The following is a 20873-nucleotide window of genomic DNA, read 5'->3' on the forward strand; positions in this document are numbered from 1 at the left end:
ATATTTTCACTTATTTGTGTTGTCTTTAATCACTTTTACAATGTCATAGTTTTCTGAATATAAGAGTTTCACCTCCTTGGTTAAATCTATTCCTGAGTATTTTATTATTTTGATGTTATTGTAAAAGGGATTGTTTTCTTAATTTTTCTTTCTGATAGTTCATTTTAGTGTATAGATATATATCTCTGTATATTAATTCTGTATCCTGTAATATTACTGAATTCATTTTCATGTCATCTTCAAATAGTGACAATTTTACTTCTTCTTTTTCAATTTGGATACCTTTTACTTCTTTTTCTTTCCTAATCGTTGCAACTAGGACTTTAATACTATGTTGAATAAAAGTGCTGAGAGCAGGCCTCCTTTTCTTGTTTCTGATTTAGAGGAAAAGCTTTCAGCTTTTCACTGCTGAGTATCTTAGCTGTGGGTTTATTATATATGGCTTTTATATGTTGAAGTACATTCCTTCTATAAACACTTTGTTGTGAATTTTTATCATAAATTGACGTTGAATTTTGTCAAATGCTTTTTCTGCATCTATAGAAATGATCATACTTTTTTCTTTTTTGATGAAATTTTTAGTGAATTTTCCATCACAATGGTGTGTCTTTTATTGTATCTTAGAATTCTAGGAATTGTGGATGTGGTAATGGTGAGTTTGGGAATCTAGGCTCCCAAAAGTACCTTCTGCTCTACCCTTTATTCTGCAATGGCTTCCAGGCAAATCACCCCTCCACTGGAACCACCCATTCCATGACCAAATTAATATCATTGGCAGTGAATTCCAGACACTCTTCCTTGGTCATGCTTTCCAATAGCCATAGGTATATGAGCTCCCAGAACCCCCAGTGGCAAAGGACTGCCTTACCATCATACCTACAATAGGAACTGAGTACAACTGGCCTCCTTCTTGTGGTTACCAGCCTGCAATGATGATTCCTGCCATCAGGTCTTCTAGATACCATTAACACATCTCCTAAAAGAGGCTGGTTGCTGTGTGTACCATAGGAGGCTCATTCAGCTCGGTGCTGTGGAAATCAAACTGATAACTGACAGCATCACCTACTGCCTGCATATAAGCTGTTGAGCCTTAGTGGCAGCAAAAAATACAGTCATGAATAGGGGTCAGCCTATCAGTCACTCAACTGGTGATATAGGACCCAGTGGTTGTTATGGAGTGGGCTCCCAAAATCACGACCCCATCAAATTGCTCAGCCATTAGAGTAGTCCCTGTGGAGATTTCCTGGGTTTCCCAGTTGGGGATAATGGCCTCTGGACCACAGATCAACGTTGCCTGCTCCTCCAGAGGCTACTATAGTGGCTTCCAACTTCCTTCTCCAGTACTGTCACTAATCATGTGCTTTTTAATCCTTCATTTTTTAATGTGGAATATCATGTTGATTGATTCTCATATGTTCAACCATCATTGAATCCCCGAAAAGAATCTAATTTGACCATGTATTATTCTTTTAATATATTGTTTAATTCAATTTGCTAATAGGTTTTTGAGAATTTTTAAATCTAAGTTCTTTAGAAATATTGGCCCGATTGTTTGTTTGTGTCTTTCTTTCTCTCTCTCTCCTTTTGGTATCAGAATAATACTTGCCTCTTAAAATAAGTTTGGCACTGCTACTTTCTATTCCATTTTTGGGATAATTTGGGAATAGTAAGTATGGAATTTTCTTTATTTCTTTGCATTGTCTGACTGCAGAGGCTAAGACTTCCAATACTTTGTTGAATAACAGTGGCAAGAGTGGACATCCTTGTCTTGTTCCTGATCTTAGGGGCAAAGCTCTCAGTTTTTCCCCATGGGAGATGATATTAGTGTTGAGTCTTTCATGTATGGCTTTTGTGATCTTGAGGTATGCTCCTTCTATCCCTACTTTGTTGAGGGTTTGTATCAAGAAAGAATGCTGTATTTTGCCAAATGCTTTCTCTGCGTGTGTTGAGAGGATCATATGGTTCTTGTCCTTTCTTTTATTGATGTAATGAATCACGTTGTTTTGCAGATATGAAACAGCCTTGCAACCCAGGTATAAATCCCACTTGGTCGTGGTGAATAATTTGTTTACTGTATTGTTGGAGCCAGTTGGCTAATATCCTGTTGAGGATTTTTGCATCTATGTTCATCAGGGAAATCAGTCTATGGTTCTCCTTTTTCGTGGAGTCTTTGTCTGGATTTGGAACCAAGGTAATGCTGGCTTCATAGAAAGAGTATGGAAGTTTTCCTTCCATTTCTATTTTTTGGAACACCTTCAAGAGAAAAGCGTTAATCCTTCCTTCAATGTTTGGTAGAATTCCCCCTGGAAAGCCGCCTGGCCCTGGACTCTTGTATTTTGGGAGATTTTTGATTACTAATTCTATTTCCTTACTGGTTATGCATCTGTTCAAATTTTCTATTTCTTCCTGTTTCAGTTTTGATAGTGTATATGTTTCTAGGAATTTGTCTATTTCATTCAGATTGACCATTTCATTGTCATATAACTGCTCATAATATTCTCTTATTGTTGTTTGTATCTCTGTTGTGTTGGTTGTGATCTCTCCTCTTTCATTCTTGATTTTATTTATTTGGGTCCTATCTCTTTTCTTTTTGATCAAAGTGGCGAGTGGTTTATCAATTTTGTTAATCCTTTGAAAGAACCAGCTTCTGGTTTCATTAATCTGTTCTACTGTTTTCTTTTAGTTTCAATAGCATTAATTTCTTCTCTAACCTTTATTATTTCCTGTCTTCTTCTGGTTTTTGGTTTTATTTGCTGCTTTTTCCAGGTTCTTAAGGCATAAGGTTAGGTTGTGTATCTGAGATCTTTCTTCCTTCTTTAGGAAGGCCTGGATTGCTATATTCATTCCTCTTATGATGACCTTTGCTGCGTTCCAGAGGTTTTGGATTGTGTTATCATTTTCATTGACTTCCATATACTTTTTAATTTCCTCTTTAACTGCTTGGTTAGCCCATTCATTCTTTAGTAAGATGTTCTTCAGTCTCCAAGTATTTGTTACCTTTCCAAATTTTGTCTTGTGGTTGATTTCGAGTTTCATAGCATTGTGGTTTGAAAATATGCACAGTATGATCTCGACCTTTTTGTACTTACTTAGGGTTGATTTGTGTCCCAGTATATGATCTATTCTGGAGAGCGTTCCATGTGCACTGGAGAAGAAACTGTATTCCGCTGCTTTAGAATGAAATTTTCTGAATATATCTGTCAAATCCATCTGGTCTAGTGTATCATTCAAAGCCATTGTTTCTTGTTGATTTTTTGATTAGATGATCTGTCCATTGTAGTGAGTGGGGTGTTGAAGTCTCCTACTATTATGGTATTACCATTGATGAGTTTTTTTATGTTTGAGATTAATTGATTTATATATTTGGGTGCCCCCACATTTGGAGCATAAATGTTTACCATTGTTAGGTCTTCTTGGTGGATAGACCCCTTAATGATGATATAATGCCCTTCTGCATCTCTTGATATAGTCTTTATATTAAGTCTAGATTGTCTGATATAAGTATGGCTACTTTGGCTTTCTTTTGTTGACCATTACATCACACATGGTTCTCCATCCCCTTACCTTCAATCTGAAGGTATCTTTAGGTCTAAAGTGGGTCTCTTGTAATCAGCATATAGATGGATCTTGTTTTCTTATCCATTCTGTTACCCTATGTCTTTTGATTGGAGCATTGAGCCCAATGACGTTTAGAGTGAGTACTGAAAGATATCAATTTATTGCCATTATGATGCTTGCAGAGTTGGAGTTTCTGGTGGTGTTCTCTGGTCCTCTCTAATCTTTGTTGTTTTTGATATATATAATATATTATATTATAATATATTAGTATATATATTATATTATATAATTATATTGTAATATATTAATATATATTATAATAGCATATAATATCTAATATTATAATTATAATATAATTATATTAATATATTATATAAAATATAATTAATATATAATTATATATTTGTTATATAATATATATAATATATATGTATATATAATACATATTATATTATATTATATATACATATTATATATGTATATAATATATACATATTATATTATATATTATATTATATATTACATTATATAAGATATATATATATATATATATATATATATATATATATATTATATATATGTATACATCTTTTCTCCCCTCAGAAATTCCCCCTTAAAATTTCTTGCAGGGCTGGTTTAGTGGTCACAAATTCCTTTAATTTTTGTTTCTCTAGGAAACTTTTTATCTCTCCTTCTATTTTGTTTTTTTTGTTTTTTTGTTTTTTTTTTTATAGGTGATTTTATTTTTATTTATTTTTTTTTTACAAGGTGGTTGTGAGATTTATTTTTTTTTTATTTTTTATAATATATGAAATTTATTGTCCAAATTGGTTTCCATAAAACACCCAGTGCTCATCCCAAAAGGTGCCCTCCTCAATACCCATCACCCACCCTCTCCTCCCTCCCACCCCCCATCAACCCTCAGTTTGTTCTCAGTTTTTAACAGTCTCTTATGCTTTGGCTCTCTCCCACTCTAACCTCTTTTTTTTTTTTTTTTCCTTTTTTCCTCCCCCTCCCCCACGGGTTCCTGTTACGTTTCTCAGGGTCCACATAAGAGTGAAACCATATGGTATCTGTCTTTCTCTGTATGGCTTATTTCACTTAGCATCACACTCTCCAGTTCCATCCACGTTGCTACAAAAGGCCATATTTCATTTTTTCTCATTGCCACGTAGTATTCCATTGTGTATATAAACCACAATTTCTTTATCCATTCATCAGTTGATGGACATTTAGGCTCTTTCCATAATTTGGCTATTGTTGAGAGTGCTGCTATGAACATTGGGGTACAAGTGCCCCTATGCATCAGTACTCCTGTAGCCCTTGGATAAATTCCCAGCAGTGCTATTGCTGGGTCATAGGGTAGGTCTATTTTTAATTTTCTGAGGAACCTCCACACTGTTTTCCAGAGCGGCTGCACCAATTTGCATTCCCACCAACAGTGCAAGAGGGTTCCCGTTTCTCCACATCCTCGCTAGCATCTATAGTCTCCTGATTTGTTCATTTTGGCCACTCTGACTGGCGTGAGGTGATACCTGAGTGTGGTTTTGATTTGTATTTCCCTGATAAGGAGCGACGCTGAACATCTTTTCATGTGCCTGTTGGCCTTCCGGATGTCTTCTTTAGAGAAGTGTCTATTCATGTTTTCTGCCCATTTCTTCACTGGGTTATTTGTTTTTCGGGTGTGGAGTTTGGTGAGCTCTTTATAGATTCTGGATACTAGCCCTTTGTCCGATATGTCATTTGCAAATATCTTTTCCCATTCCGTTGGTTGCCTTTTAGTTTTGTTGGTTGTTTCCTTTGCTGTGCAGAAGCTTTTTATCTTCATAAGGTCCCAGTAATTCACTTTTGCTTTTAATTCCCTTGCCTTTGGGGATGTGTCGAGTAAGAGATTGCTACGGCTGAGGTCAGAGAGGTCTTTTCCTGCTTTCTCCTCTAAGGTTTTGATGGTTTCCTGTCTCACATTCAGGTCCTTTATCCATTTTGAGTTTATTTTTGTGAATGGTGTGAGAAAGTGGTCTAGTTTCAACCTTCTGCATGTTGCTGTCCAGTTCTCCCAGCACCATTTGTTAAAGAGGCTGTCTTTTTTCCATTGGATGTTCTTTCCTGCTTTGTCAAAGATGAGTTGACCATACGTTTGTGGGTCTAGTTCTGGGGTTTCTATTCTATTCCATTGGTCTATGTGTCTGTTTTTGTGCCAATACCATGCTGTCTTGATGATGACAGCTTTGTAGTAGAGGCTAAAGTCTGGGATTGTGATGCCTCCTGCTTTGGTCTTCTTCTTCAAAATTCCTTTGGCTATTCGGGGCCTTTTGTGGTTCCATATGAATTTTAGGATTGCTTGTTCTAGTTTCGAGAAGAATGCTGGTGCAATTTTGATTGGGATTGCATTGAATGTGTAGATAGCTTTGGGTAGTATTGACATTTTGACAATATTTATTTTTCCAATCCATGAGCAGGGAATGTCTTTCCATTTCTTTAAATCTTCTTCAATTTCCTTTGTAAGCTTTCTATAGTTTTCAGCATACAGATCCTTTACATCTTTGGTTAGATTTATTCCTAGGTATTTTATGCTTCTTGGTGCAATTGTGAATGGGATCAGTTTCTTTATTTGTCTTTCTGTTGCTTCATTGTTAGTGTATAAGAATGCAACTGATTTCTGTACGTTGATTTTGTATCCTGCAACTTTGCTGAATTCATGTATCAATTCTAGCAGACTTTTGGTGGAGTCTATCGGATTTTCCATGTATAATATCATGTCATCTGCAAAGAGCGAAAGCTTGACTTCATCTTTGCCAATTTTGATGCCTTTGATTTCCTTTTGTTGTCTGATTGCTGATGCTAGAACTTCCAGCACTATGTTAAACAACAGCGGTGAGAGTGGGCATCCCTGTCGTGTTCCTGATCTCAGGGAAAAAGCTCTCAGTTTTTCCCCGTTGAGGATGATGTTAGCTGTGGGCTTTTCATAAATGGCTTTTATGATCTTTAAGTATGTTCCTTCTATCCCACCTTTCTCAAGGGTTTTTATTAAGAAAGGGTGCTGGATTTTGTCAAAGGCCTTTTCTGCATCGATTGACAGGATCATATGGTTCTTCTCCTTTTTTTTTGTTAATGTGATGTATCACGTTGATTGATTTGCGAATGTTGAACCAGCCCTGCATCCCAGGAATGAATCCCACTTGATCATGGTGAATAATTCTTTTTATATGCCGTTGAATTCGATTTGCTAGTATCTTATTGAGAATTTTTGCATCCGTATTCATCAGGGATATTGGCCGGTAGTTCTCTTTTTTTACTGGGTCTCTATCTGGTTTAGGAATCAAAGTAATACTGGCTTCATAGAATGAGTCTGGAAGTTTTCCTTCCCTTTCTATTTCTTGGAATAGCTTGAGAAGGATAGGTATTATCTCTGCTTTAAACGTCTGGTAGAACTCCCCTGGGAAGCCATCTGGTCCTGGACTCTTATTTGTTGGGAGATTTTTAATAACCGATTCAATTTCTTCGCTGGTTATGGGTCTGTTCAAGCTTTCTATTTCCTCCTGGTTGAGTTTTGGAAGAGTGTGGGTGTTCAGGAATTTGTCCATTTCTTCCAGGTTGTCCAATTTGTTGGCATATAATTTTTCATAGTATTCCCTGATAATTGTTTGTATCTCTGAGGGATTGGTTGTAATAACTCCATTTTCATTCATGATTTTATCTATTTGGGTCATCTCCCTTTTCTTTTTGAGAAGCCTGGCTAGAGGTTTGTCAATTTTGTTTATTTTTTCAAAAAACCAACTCTTGGTTTCGTTGATCTGCTCTACAGTTTTTTTAGACTCTATATTGTTTATTTCTGCTCTGATCTTTATTATTTCTCTTCTTCTGCTGGGTTTAGGCTGCCTTTGCTGTTCTGCTTCCATTTCCTTTAGGTGTGCTGTTAGATTTTGTATTTGGGATTTTTCTTGTTTCTTGAGATAGGCCTGGATTGCAATGTATTTTCCTCTCAGGACTGCCTTCGCTGCGTCCCAAAGCGTTTGGATTGTTGTATTTTCATTTTCGTTTGTTTCCATATATTTTTTAATTTCTTCTCTAATTGCCTGGTTGACCCCCTCATTCGTTAGTAGGGTGCTCTTTAACCTCCATGCTTTTGGAGGTTTTCCAGACTTTTTTCTGTGGTTGATTTCAAGCTTCATAGCATTGTGGTCTGAAAGTATGCATGGTATAATTTCAATTCTGGTAAACTTATGGAGGGCTGTTTTGTGACCCAGTATATGATCTATCTTGGAGAATGTTCCATGTGCACTCGAGAAGAAAGTATATTCTGTTGCTTTGGGATGCAGAGTTCTAAATATATCTGTCAAGTCCATCTGATCCAATGTCTCATTCAGGGCCCTTGTTTCTTTATTGACCGTGTGTCTAGATGATCTATCCATTTCTGTAAGTGGGGTGTTAAAGTCCCCTGCAATTACCACATTCTTATCAATAAGGTTGCTTATGTTTATGAGTAGTTGTTTTATATATTTGGGGGCTCCGGTATTCGGCGCATAGACATTTATAATTGTTAGCTCTTCCTGATGGATAGACCCTGTAACTATTATATAATGTCCTTCTTCATCTCTTGTTACAGCCTTTAATTTAAAGTCTAGTTTGTCTGATAGAAGTATGGCTACTCCAGCTTTCTTTTGGCTTCCAGTAGCATGATAAATAGTTCTCCATCCCCTCACTCTCAATCTAAAGGTGTCCTCAGGTCTAAAATGAGTCTCTTGTAGACAGCAAATAGATGGGTCTTGTTTTTTTATCCATTCTGATACCCTATGTCTTTTGGTTGGCGCATTTAATCCATTTACATTCAGTGTTATTATAGAAAGATATGGGTTTAGAGTCATTGTGATGTCTGTATGTTTTATGCTTGTAGTGATGTCTCTGGTACTTTGTCTCACAGGGTCCCCCTTAGGATCTCTTGTAGGGCTGGTTTAGTGGTGACAAATTCCTTCAGTTTTTGTTTGTTTGGGAAGACCTTTATCTCTCCTTCTATTCTAAATGACAGACTTGCTGGATAAAGGATTCTCGGCTGCATATTTTTTCTGTCTAGCACACTCAAAATCTCGTGCCAATTCTTTCTGGCCTGCCAAGTTTCAAAAGAGAGATCAGTCACGAGTCTTATAGGTCTCCCTTTATATGTGAGGGCACGTTTACCCCTTGCTGCTTTCAGAATTTTCTCTTTATCCTTGTATTTTGCCAGTTTCACTATGATATGTCGTGCAGAAGATCGATTCAGGTTCCCTCTGAAGGGAGTTCTCTGTGCCTCTTGGATTTCAATGGCTTTCTCCTTCCCCAGTTCAGGGAAGTTCTCAGCTATTATTTCTTCAAGTACCCCTTCAACACCTTTCCCTCTCTCTTCCTCCTCTGGGATACCAATTATGCGTATATTATTTCTTTTTAGTGTATCACTTAATTCTCTAATTTTCCCCTCATACTCCTGGATTTTTTTATCTCTCTTTCTCTCAGCTTCCTCTTTTTCCATAACTTTATCTTCTAGTTCACCTATTCTCTCCTCTGCCTCTTCAATCCGAGCTGTGGTGGTCTCCATTTTGTTTTGCATTTCATTTAAAGCGTTTTTCAGCTCCTCATGACTGTTCCTTAGTCCCTTGATCTCTGTAGCAAGGGATTCTCTGCTGTCCTGTATACTGTTTTCAAGCCCAGCGATTAATTTTATGACTATTATTCTAAATTCACTTTCTGTTATATTATTTAAATCCTTTTTGATCAGCTCATTAGCTGTTGTTATTTCCTGGAGATTCTTCTGAGGGGAATTCTTCCGCTTGGTCATTTTGGATAGTCCCTGGCGTGGTGAGGACCTGCAGGGCACTTCCCCTGTGCTGTGGTGTATAACTGGAGTTGGTGGGCGGGGCCGCACTCCGACCTGATGTCTGCCCCCGGCCCACCGCTGGGGCCACAGTCCGACTGGTGTGTGCCTTCTCTTCCCCTCTCCTAGGGGCGGGATTCACTGTGGGGTGGCGTGGCCCGTTTGGGCTACTTGCACACTGCTAGGCTTGTGATGCTGGGGATCTGGCGTATTAGCTGGGGTGGGTAGGCAAGGTGCACAGGGGCAGGAGGGGCAGGCTTAGGTCGCTTCTCCTTAGGTGATCCACTTCAGGAGGGGCCCTGTGGCAGCGGGAGGGAGTCAGATCCGCTGCCGGAGGTTTGGCTCCACAGAAGCACCGAGTTGGGTGTTTGCGCGGAGCGAGGAAGTTCCCTGGCACGAACTGGTTCTCTTTGGGATTTTGGCTGGGGGATGGGCGGGGGAGATGGCGCTGGCGAGCGCCTTTGTTCCCCACCAAACTGAGCTCTGTCGTCCGGGGGCTCAGCAGCTCTCCCTCCCTTTGTCCTCCAGCCTTCCCGCTTTCTGAGCAGAGCTGTTAACTTATGACCTCCCAGACGCTAAGTCGCGCTTGCTGTCGGAACACAGTCCGTCAGGCCCCTCCGCTTTTGCAGGCCAGACTCCGGGGCTCTGCTGGGCCGGCGAGCCGCCCCTCCGCCCCGGCTCCCTCCCGCCAGTCCGTGGAGCGCGCACCGCCTCGCCGCCCTTCCTACCCTCTTCCGTGGGCCTCTCGTCTGCGCTTGGCTCCGGTGACTCCGTTCTGCTAATCCTCTGGCGGTTTTCTGGGTTATTTAGGCAGGTGTAGGTGGAATCTACTTGATCAGCAGGACGCGCGGTGAGCCCAGCGTCCTCCTACGCCTCCATCTTCCTATTCCCTCTCTCTCCTTCTATTTTGAATGACAGCTTTGCTGGATAAAGAATTCTTGGCTGCATATTTTCCTGATTCAGCACATTGAATATACCCTGCCACTCCTTTCTGGTCTGCCAAGTTTCTGTGGAAATTTCTGCTGAAAACCTGATCTGTATTCCCTTGTAAGTTAGGGACTTTTTTTCCCTTGATGCTTTCATGATTCTCTCCTTGCCTAAGTATTTTGAGAATTTGTGTATGATATGCTCACATAACACTTCTACCCTGATTTTTCTCTCTTTCTCTTCTGGGACCCCTTTGATTCTGATGTTCCTTTTTAATGAGTCACTGATTTCTCTAAGTCTTAAATTGTGCATTTTTGCCTTAATCTCCCTCTTTTTTTCTGCTTCATTATTCTCTGTAAGTTTGTCCTCTATATCACTAATTCTCTGTTCTAGCTACCCAGTCTCTAGTATTGGAACTGTGTTCTCCCCGATCAGTAATCGTGCACCCGTCCTCTGTCTTCAGCTTTCATCCACTCTCCGCTTCTTCACTATGAACAAGCCCCAGGCAGTACCTCTCCCAAGTTTTGTCTCAGATGCGTTTTTTCCCCCTTACTTCTGAAGGACCTCTGCTTTTAGCCATTCCACCCCTCTGCAAGAGGGTCATATGAGCAATGGCCAAATGAGCAAAGGCCAAATGTTGACTGCACCCAGGATCGCTTGCTAGACCCTGCTGCTGCTGGTGGCCTGTGACTGAGGCCAGGTGCCAGCCCACCCCAGAAAAAGTTATTGAGATAGTGTAGCAGGAACTTTTCAGGGATTATGGAAAATCACAACACACACTGGCACCAGGCTTCACCCTTAATGACCTTGTTCCAGCACCAGCGGATGTAGCCATTTTCTGGGGTCTGCTGGGTCTAGGTGGCTTCAACAGTCTCTACCAAATGTCCTCCCAGCAGTGGAACCGCTTTTCCCCGTGTGGCCTGAGATCCCCCCAGACCCCACTCTGTTCCTGGGGATTCACCCTTCCCACCAGAGCACAGTCAGTTATCAAGCTGCAGAGTTGCAGACTTTGCGCTCCCCTTGTTTACAGTCTTAATATAATTTAAACCCTCTCCTTTCTCCTTTCTCCCTTTTTATTTTAGACCCTGTGACTGTTTCCAATTTTCCACTTTCTCATCAGCTGTTTTTGGGGAGGGGTGCTTTTCCTGTATTCTCCCCACCCCCAAGTCTCCATCCTCTCTCTGACTGCAAAAGCGGCTCTCTGCCTGCCGCCAGCTTCTCTCTCCCCAAGTTCACCTCTCTGTGCCACATACCTGCTGAATTCTGTGTTTCAGGTTGTGCATTGTTGGGTTACATCTCCAATCAGTTTTCTAGGTGTGTTGGATGGTTTAGTGTTGGTCTGGCTGTATCTCATGGATGCGAGACACACAAAAACCTTCCATGCTGTTCCGCCATCTTGGCTCCTCCTCCTCTTTAGTATTATGTTTAGATCCTTTTCTCATTGTCTTTCTTGTATTCACTATAAGCTTTTTTCATTGTTGTTGCTGTTTGTAGTACTGTGAGTTTCATATAAAATAAAATATCTTAGGTATATTGTAGTCTTTTTAAAATTTATTTATTTAAATTTAAGTTAGTTAACATACAGTGTAGTATTGGTTTCAGGAGTAGAACCCAGTGATTCATCACTTACATATAGCACTTAGTCTTCATCCCAACAAATGCCCTCCTTAATGCCCATCACCCATTTGGCCCATCCCCTCATCCACCTCCCCTCGAGAAACCCTCACGTTGTTCTATTTGTTATACTTTATTTTAAGTTGATATTAATTTTGTACTCATTCCAAATATTTACTCATATCACCCAAAAATATTTTGAAAACACACTTTATATAATTTTATTTTATATATCCCTTAATTAATTATTGTATTTTTAATTTTACTACTTTTATTTTACCCATCATACTTAACTTTATATGTGGTTGAACATTTATTTATTTATCCTTTCCAGTGAGGTTTTTGCTTTTCTGTGTTTTCTTATTACTCACTAATACCTGTCCATTTTAGCTCAGAGAAATGTCTTTAACATCTCTTTTAAAGCTGATTTAGTGGTGATAATTTCCTTTAGTTCTTGCTTATCTGGAAAACAATTTGTAAGTCTTAATTTTGAATAATAAACTTGCTAGGCAGAGGATTCTTGGTTTGCAGTTTTCCTCTTTCAGCACTTCAGAATATGTCATGCTACTCCTTTCTGGCCTATAATGTTTCGGCTGAAAAATCTGCCGATAGATTTATGGGGTTTCCCTTGTATGTAGTAAGTTGCTTTACTCTTGGTGCTTTTAAAATTCTTTTTGTCCTTAACTTTTACCATTTTAAAATGTGTCCCAGTGTGTTTCTCTTTGGTTTCATATTATTTGGAACTCTTGGGGCTTTGTGAACCTGTATGTATGTTTTACTGTCCCAGATTAGAGACATCTTAGCACTTATTTCTTGAGATATTTTCTATGTCCCTTTCTCTTTCCCTTCTCCCATTCTGCTTGATGTTATCCAGATGTCTTTTTTTTTTATCCCCTTTTGGTGCTCTGGGTGTTTGCCATTGCTCTATATTCCAGCCCACAAATTCATATTTCTATTTTGTTCATTGTGTTGTTGAACCTCTCTAATGTATTTTTCAGTACAGTTATAATTTGTTTGGCACTTTCTTATATTTTCTATTACATTGTTGAAGTTCTCACTATGTTCATCCATTCTTCTCCCAAGATCAATGAGCATCTTTATGACCATTACTTTGAATGCTTTATCAGTTAGATTGCTTATTTCCATTTCATTAAGTTTAATATGGAAATTTGCCTTATTCTTTGATTTGGAACATTTTCCTGTTTCCTCATTTTGCCTATCTGTGTTTGTATTGTATTAGGTGAAATGGCCACCTCCCCCACTCTTGAAGGAGAAGTATTGTGTAGAAGCTGAAACGTGTGGTCCAGAAATGCAATCTTCCTTGGCTACCAGAGCCAGGTACTCTATAGTTGTACTTCTTGTGGGTTGCACATACCCATGGGTTGTGATAAGGCTACAGCTGCTGTACAGAGATGGTGAAGCATGAGGCCTTTTTTTGAACTGTTTGTAACTCAACCCCTGCACAAGGAGAGTATAATTTTAGCCACTTGCTCATCTCATTGTTTCTTGGTCTCTGTGTGGGGTAGGCAAGGGCTTTGGGCACTCATTTGTTCAGTTTGTGGCTAGTATGTTGCACAGGGAATGTGAATCTAAGGGCATTTTCCCAAACTCTGGCTCAAGTCTCTGAATGGTTTGGGTGAGGCTCAAGGTACTAACTAACCCAGTTGTGGCATTTCCACTACATAGGGTTGGCAGGATGTGAGGCCCTTTCTCAACTTAGCTTTGGCTTGGTTTCTGTGTGGGTAGTGCAGGGCCTAGGGTGCTTACCCACCCTTGTTGTGCCTTGGTCTCTGCATGGGTTGGGGTGCTTGGGCACTCACTTGGCCCCATTATGGCTTGGGTGTCCTGCACGTTGGCATGGGGTACTCATACATTCTGATTACAGTGAAGGATAGGCAGCACAAGACCACTGATGTTAACAGGCTAGAGGAAGAGAATCAAAAATCGGTATCATTGCCATTATCAGCAGCAAGTCAAGATGATATTGCAAAAATGACACTCTCCAGTGCTTCTGCCACCTGATAACGTACTTGCAGGTTTCTACCTGTCTGGAAGCTGCTTAAAATTAGTAAATGGGTCTTTGTCATTCATGGTCTAGGCACTTTTCGATTTGTTGCTTTGGTGCTGAATATCAGGACAAACGGGTTTTCACACAAGAAAAATTTTGTGATTTGCAACGATATGGATGGAGCTGGGGAATATTATGCAACCAAAATAAGTCAGAAGATAAATAAATGATTTCACTCACATATGGATTTTAAGAAACAAAACAAACGAGCAAAGTGGAGAATAGAGAGAGAGGTACAAACCAAGTAACAGACTCTGAACTATAGAGAACAAAGTGATGGTAACCAGAAAGGAGATGGGTGAGTGTATGGTTAAATAGATGATTGAGATTAAGGAGTGCACTTGTGATGAGCACTAGGTGTTGTATGGAATTGTTGAATTACTATACTGTATACCAGAAACTAATAATAAACTCTATGTTAACTAAATAGACTTTAAATAAAAACTAAAAAAAAAAAAAAGAATAGAGAATTGTCTTCTTTTGATAATAGCTATCTATAAAAAACTGATAGAAAATGTCATACTTTCCCATTAAGTCAAGACAAATTAAGATCAAAAATTAAGATCAAGAATAAGGTTAGGATATACCAAAGACATCTTGATTTTTCTTTTTCTTTTACAATCCTTGTTAGATCTGGTTTACTCAAAAGATATCTAAAATATGACCACCTTTCATCAACTACACTGCTACCTCCCTGGTCCCAGCCACTGTTAACTCTCTTCTGTAGAAAACATACATCACATCATGTTAAAACACATCACATCTGCTTAAAACTTTCAATCAAGGGATACATAGCATCTTTTGGGAGTGATTGAAATGTTTGGAAGTGATTGTGGCAGTAGTTTGACAAATATGAATATGTATATATATATATACACATATATATAATATGTATATTATATATAATGTAATATATAATATATAATGTATTATACATATAATGTATAATATAATATATAATGTAATCGCTGTGAGGGCAAAGCTCTTTGTTTTGTTTACTAATATATCCCAAATTCCCAAGAAAGTGGCTGGCACTTGATATTTATTGAACAAGAAAATTAGTGTGACATTTATTTAAAAAATAGGAAGAAATGAATAAAATAATTGCTGGGCAGTTTTAAAAATCCAGATGATACTAGATAGTATAATTTTTAGTGTGCCCAGTTCATAAATACATTCATTGATTCATTGATTCATTGATTCATTCATCCATTCATTCATTAAAAAAGGGTAAAAAAAAAAGTTGTCAAATAACTATTAAGGTGATATTTGACCTGGATCATGAAAGATAAGAAACATTTTGAAAGGCAAAGACAGTGGGGAAATTTGTATCCAAGTACACTCAACTAGTTAATAGGAGAACCAGGCTATAAAATTTTAACATTAGATACAAGATAAGAGTATGATATTGAAAGGTGATATTAACTGAAGTGAAACAGAATTTCCAGGAAGAATCCAGACAAAGTGAGTGATGGTAGAGACACAGGGTTGGCAACTCACATAGTAAACATAATTAAAGCCTAAGGAGCATAAAAGCCACAATAGATTATTGTGATGCCTCTACACAGGTTTTCTTTTTGATATTAAACTATAAATTAAATGGAAATAAGGTGAACAAAGGCCTATGATTTTTAATAGTGTAGTTTCAAAAGATTTTTTTCCTTTATTGCATAACTGTGTTGATATGCTGTTGCTTTGCTGTGCTTCAAAAATGCAACTAGTCTACCTATTTCCCCTCAGTCGCCATTAGTTTTGATTTCTTTTTGTTGACATTTGGCTGTCAAGAACAAACTTTAATTCCAAGATCTCTCTTCTTTAGACAATGTTTAATCTTATGGAAAGTTCCAGAAACTCAAAAAGCTTTCTCATAGGGAAAAAATTCTGCCACTTATTATTCCCTGAATTGTCAAAATAATTTCATACTATCTTAGCTCAGGCTGCTATGACAAATACCATAGAGTGGGTGACTTAACACATATTTCTCACAATTTGATAGTCTAGAAGTCCATGATTGGGCTATAAGCATGGCTGAGTTCTGATAAAAGACCTCTTCTTGGCTTATAGACACCACTTTCTTGATATATCATTGCATGGCATAGAAAGAGATCTGGTCTATTCATTCTCTTATAAGGGGACCAATCCCATCATGAGGACTCCACCCTTAGGACCTCATCTAAACCTAATTACCCCCTAAAATTCTCTACCTTCAAATATCATCATATTGGGCATTAAGGTTTCAGAATATGAATTATAGGGACACACATACATTCAGTCCATAGTAGTCACCTTTAAAGTATTAACTATGGTTTAACAGAAGCATTTAAAACTCTTAAAGCCAAAATATAAATGAATGAATGTCAAATATTTGGACTTGAGGTAATGTGAAATGCTTTAGAAAGTCGCATTTCCAGTAATTCTCTTAAACCACTATATGTAGATGAAAGTTATCCTATCTGTATTTTAGGCTACACACAGTCAACACTTCATCCTAATTATTTGAGAAGTATGATGTAGAAAAAAATACTGAACTATAAATCAAGAGTGTGAGTAATAAGACACATTTCTTATAAATTTTTTTTCAACGTTTATTTATTTTTGGGACAGAGAGAGACAGAGCATGAACGGGGGAGGGGCAGAGAGAGAGGGAGACACAGAATCAGAAACAGGCTCCAGGCTCTGAGCCATCAGCCCAGAGCCTGACGCGGGGCTCGAACTCACGGACCGCGAGATCGTGACCTGGCTGAAGTCAGACGCTTAACCGACTGCGCCACCCAGGCGCCCCAAGACACATTTCTTATAGTAAAATAAAGGTACCTATAATAAATGGCCAAGAAATAGAAACATAATTTATACAGGAGGAAATAAATAAATATAAGAAAATTATTAAAAAATATTGACTATGGGGTGCCTGGGTGGCTCAGTCAGTTAAGCATCTGACTTCAACTCAAGTCATGATCTCATGGTTCGTGAGTTCAGGCCCCATGTCAGGCTCTATGCTGGCAGCTCGGAGCCTGGAGCCTGCTTTCGATTCTGTATCTCCCTCTCTGCCCCTCCTCCACTCGTGCTCTGTCTCTCTCTCAAAAATAAATAATAATAAAACATTTAAAATTTAAAAAAATATATTGACCATGGTTAGTAATGAAAACAATCCTATGAGATCATTTCTCATATAATAATGAAGTAAAGATATAATAATACATACCTAAATTATATAAATATAACAAATTTTATATGTACTATGTGTTTAAGATATCTTATATATCTCACAGAGTTCTTGAGGCTTTAAGGATGGTGGTACTTTTATTCACTGCTGATGCAAAAGAACAGTGTAAACTGGTTTAACCTTCCTCTAGAATTATATGGAACTATGAAGGAAGAGTCGTAAATGTGGTAATACTATTTGACTCAGTAATCCCATTACTTGAAATGTATTGTAATAAAAATATCAGCAGATGGATAAACAAACTCTAGGAATAAAGACAATGATTACAATACAGTCTGTAAAGGAAAAACTTTGGAATTAAACTAAAGGTATCAAATTAGGAGAATGGTTTAGTAAAATATATATAATCATATGCATTCATTGAAATAATTATAAAACCTTGATAATTAAAGGAAAAAGTTCATATTATACTTTTAAGAGATAAAAACAGGAAAAAAATACTATGGGATCACAACTAAGCAAAAATCTGCATGTTTCTGAACAAAGATAGTAACATGCAAATATGAATATATTTATATTAGTAGGGTGGAATTTGAAGTGACTTTCCATTATTGTTAACTATTTTTTGTGTTTTTATATTATATTTTCAATTTCAAAAGTTCTGGTCTATTAAAATAGTTGTGAGATCTTAGATACATAATGTACTTTGATAGAACTTGGTTCCTACACAAATCGTTATTGTTGGATGAGTATTCAGTACTTCTCACCTTTTGGTGAACATTAGGAGCACCCAGGGAAGTTGTTGAACATGCAAATTTCTGACTCCATCTCAGACTTCGACTTGATAAGTCTGGGGTGGAGTCCGGGGACCTGCATTTTTAATAAGAAATAAAAATGATATCCAAGTTCCTTTCACTTGTGACATTATGTGCTTTGGTGTGGTCTCTAAAAAACCAGGAACTCTCCATAATTAATAGATAAATAATATTTTACTTTTTATTTTCTTTTTTTTTCCTTTTTTTACTTTATTCCTCAGCCTGAAGCAAAGTGGATTCATAAGCTGCTTTAAAGAAAAAGAAAAAGAAAAAAAAAAAAAAAAAAAGAACAACTGAGCACTTGGTTTCACAGAATGGCCTTACCACAGTAAACACTGGCTACTCCCAAATGATCATTTCTACTTGTGTGGAACTGTAATAAATAAAAACAAGTCTTCCATGAATCCCAGTGTTGCATCCACATGACTCCTGAAACAGAATGCTACAGGCATCAGTGACAGTCACAACAAAGTTTATTGCAATGAGAGGCAAGGCCGACAGATCGGGAGGACACTCTTGATCAGAGTGTGGCCTTGAACAGCCGGGGTATAGAGTTTTTATAGCCTACCACATTGTCTTATCACCACCTGGGAACAGAACAAAGAAATAGTTCCCAGATGGGGGTGGAAACAGTTCAGACATGCCCTTGCCCCAATCCAATCAAACACTTATCCAGTTGATTTTCCTTGAACATTTGTTCCCTTGATTGATAGGACAAGTCTGTTATCTCTTAACCTACAGTATCCAAACAAAGCTGTTATTTCTCAAGGCTACAGTTTAGCCCTACACTACAATTTAATGCTTACACCAGGAGCTGATTTTTTTGTGTATAATTTATAGAGGTAATTTTAGTGGTACATGCTTTATTAAATGCTTGAACTATTCAAGCCAAAATGCTGTAGCATTTTACCTCATGTTCTGAAACTTTAATTAGAAACCATTTCTAAATTTAGGTTAAAACTTTACAATCTCCCTTTGAATACATTTATCATGTTTTGTTTTATCTACCTTTTCTTAGCGTTAAGAAAAAGTAAACAGATAATGGAAGGAAAGAATCATATCTTTTACACCCTTAAAAGAAATAAAGAGATATATGTAGAGAGTAACCCCCACTTCCTACATACATATAGACCTCTAAATGTAATCATTTACCTTTAGACACTTTTTCTTTAGTTTATTACTTTATTTAATGATAATCTGCAAGTTACCCTGAAAGAATAACACATATTTGTCAATTATTTTACATATTTCCATGAATATGCTTGTAATGTTTATTCCTGAAAGCTGTAAAGGGGTGTGGAAAGAAAGACGGTGTAATCCGAAGTCGGATTAGATTAGATTAGAGTAGATAATCGTCTTTGTCTGTCTTGGCTGCTATAACAAAAATACCATAAATTGGGTAGCTCATAAACAAATTTATTTCTCACAATTCTAGAGGCTGGGTAGTCCAAGATCAAGGAACCAGAAAATTCAGGGTCTTGTGAGATCCTACCTTCTGGTTCATAGACCTCCCTTATCACTGTGTCCTCACATAGTGGAAGGGGACTAGGGAGCTCTGGGTTCTCTTTTATAAAAACACTAATTCCTTTCTTGAGGGTTCTGCTCCCCCAAAGCACTTCTCAAAGGCTCTACCTTTGGGGTTTTAAGCCCCACTCTAATGCCACCACATTGGGGATTAAGATTTTAATATATGAATTTTGAGAGAACACAAATATCCTATCTATTGAAACAACAAATATATAGATAGAGCTATAGACAGATATAAATATGGAGAACTCCTTCATTCCATACAGTCTGATTTCTGCCTTTTGTTATAATCTTGTCCTCCATTTACTCAGAAATTACTACATTTCAGATCCAATTCTTAAAGAGGTGTCATTTTTCTAACCCATTTGATAACTTTACACATTCCCTAAATGACACAAAAAAGTTTTTTATTGCAACATTGTAAATATGAAAAGTTTAAAAACAGTCCATTTATCTGTCATTAAATGATTGTTTGAATATACAACAGTATTTCATTGTAATGGAATGCCACATGAATCTGAAAAGGAATAAATAAGCTCTCTATGTAGTGAGATGGATAGATCTTTTACTTAAGTTTTAGTGAAAAAAATCAAGGTGAATAAGAGACTATATGCTATATAAGCTATAGTATTTTTTAAAAGAGAGAAGAGAGAATGCATGTGTGTGTCTGTGTGTGTGTGTGTGTACCTGTATTTCCTAAAAGAAGCTCTTGAATGATATAAAATAAAATAATAAAAGCAATTACCTATAAATAATAAGTGATGTTGGAGAAATAAATGAGAAACAGGGATGAAATTTAGACCCAATACCAATATTCAGCCAGTACACAAGGATAGATCTGTAAATGTTGGTAAAATACTTCCAAAACAGTTGGCAAATGGCAGCTAGAGAATTTACCCTCCACCTGAAATGTCTCTCTGGACTTCTACCCTAGAGCACCAGCAATCCTCCAGGAAGTACAAGCTAAGGGATAATGAAAAATATAAATGACTTACTCAGGGAAACAGTGGTGAAAGGTAAAGGAGAAAAGGAGAAAGAGTAGGTAGGGAGAATCTTCAGATTACCATGCAGTTGTGACCCATGTTAAAAGAGAAAGAAAAAGGAAAGCTGGAAGGAAGAGCTTGAGACTGTGATGCAGCTCAGAGAGTCTCAACCAGGCCAGTGAAAAGCCATGAGTAAATACTGCTCTTTAGAAGAGTTTGTGTTGGTAAGGAATATCCTGACCTTTGTACCCCCATGGTGCTAAATCATTAGCTGGAAGCAATCCAGTGAAAGAGTGGCCCTGGCTTGCACACTGGTGGATCTCAAATTTTCAGTAGCTTGAGGCTATCAGTATCTACACTCCTCATAGCACAA

The 20873-nt window shown here is 37.7% G+C and overlaps 1 protein-coding gene and 1 pseudogene across 1 annotated transcript in view; one reads left to right on the top strand and one right to left on the bottom strand.

The window, feature by feature from the left end:
* The window catches only part of CYLC1 (cylicin 1), an 84158-nt gene extending 65764 nt beyond the window's left edge, over positions 1–18394 (top strand). The window contains exon 6 of the mRNA XM_045471806.1: positions 18212–18394. Within this exon, the coding sequence (XP_045327762.1) occupies positions 18212–18244 (33 nt within the window). The 3' untranslated portion in view covers positions 18245–18394. The remainder of the gene's footprint in view (positions 1–18211) is intronic.
* LOC123595174 lies at positions 550–13774 on the bottom strand (annotated as a pseudogene).
* Positions 18395–20873: the final 2479 nt, after the last annotated feature.

Source organism: Leopardus geoffroyi, chromosome X (assembly GCF_018350155.1).
Source record: "Leopardus geoffroyi isolate Oge1 chromosome X, O.geoffroyi_Oge1_pat1.0, whole genome shotgun sequence".
NCBI classification, from domain to species: Eukaryota; Metazoa; Chordata; class Mammalia; order Carnivora; family Felidae; genus Leopardus; species Leopardus geoffroyi.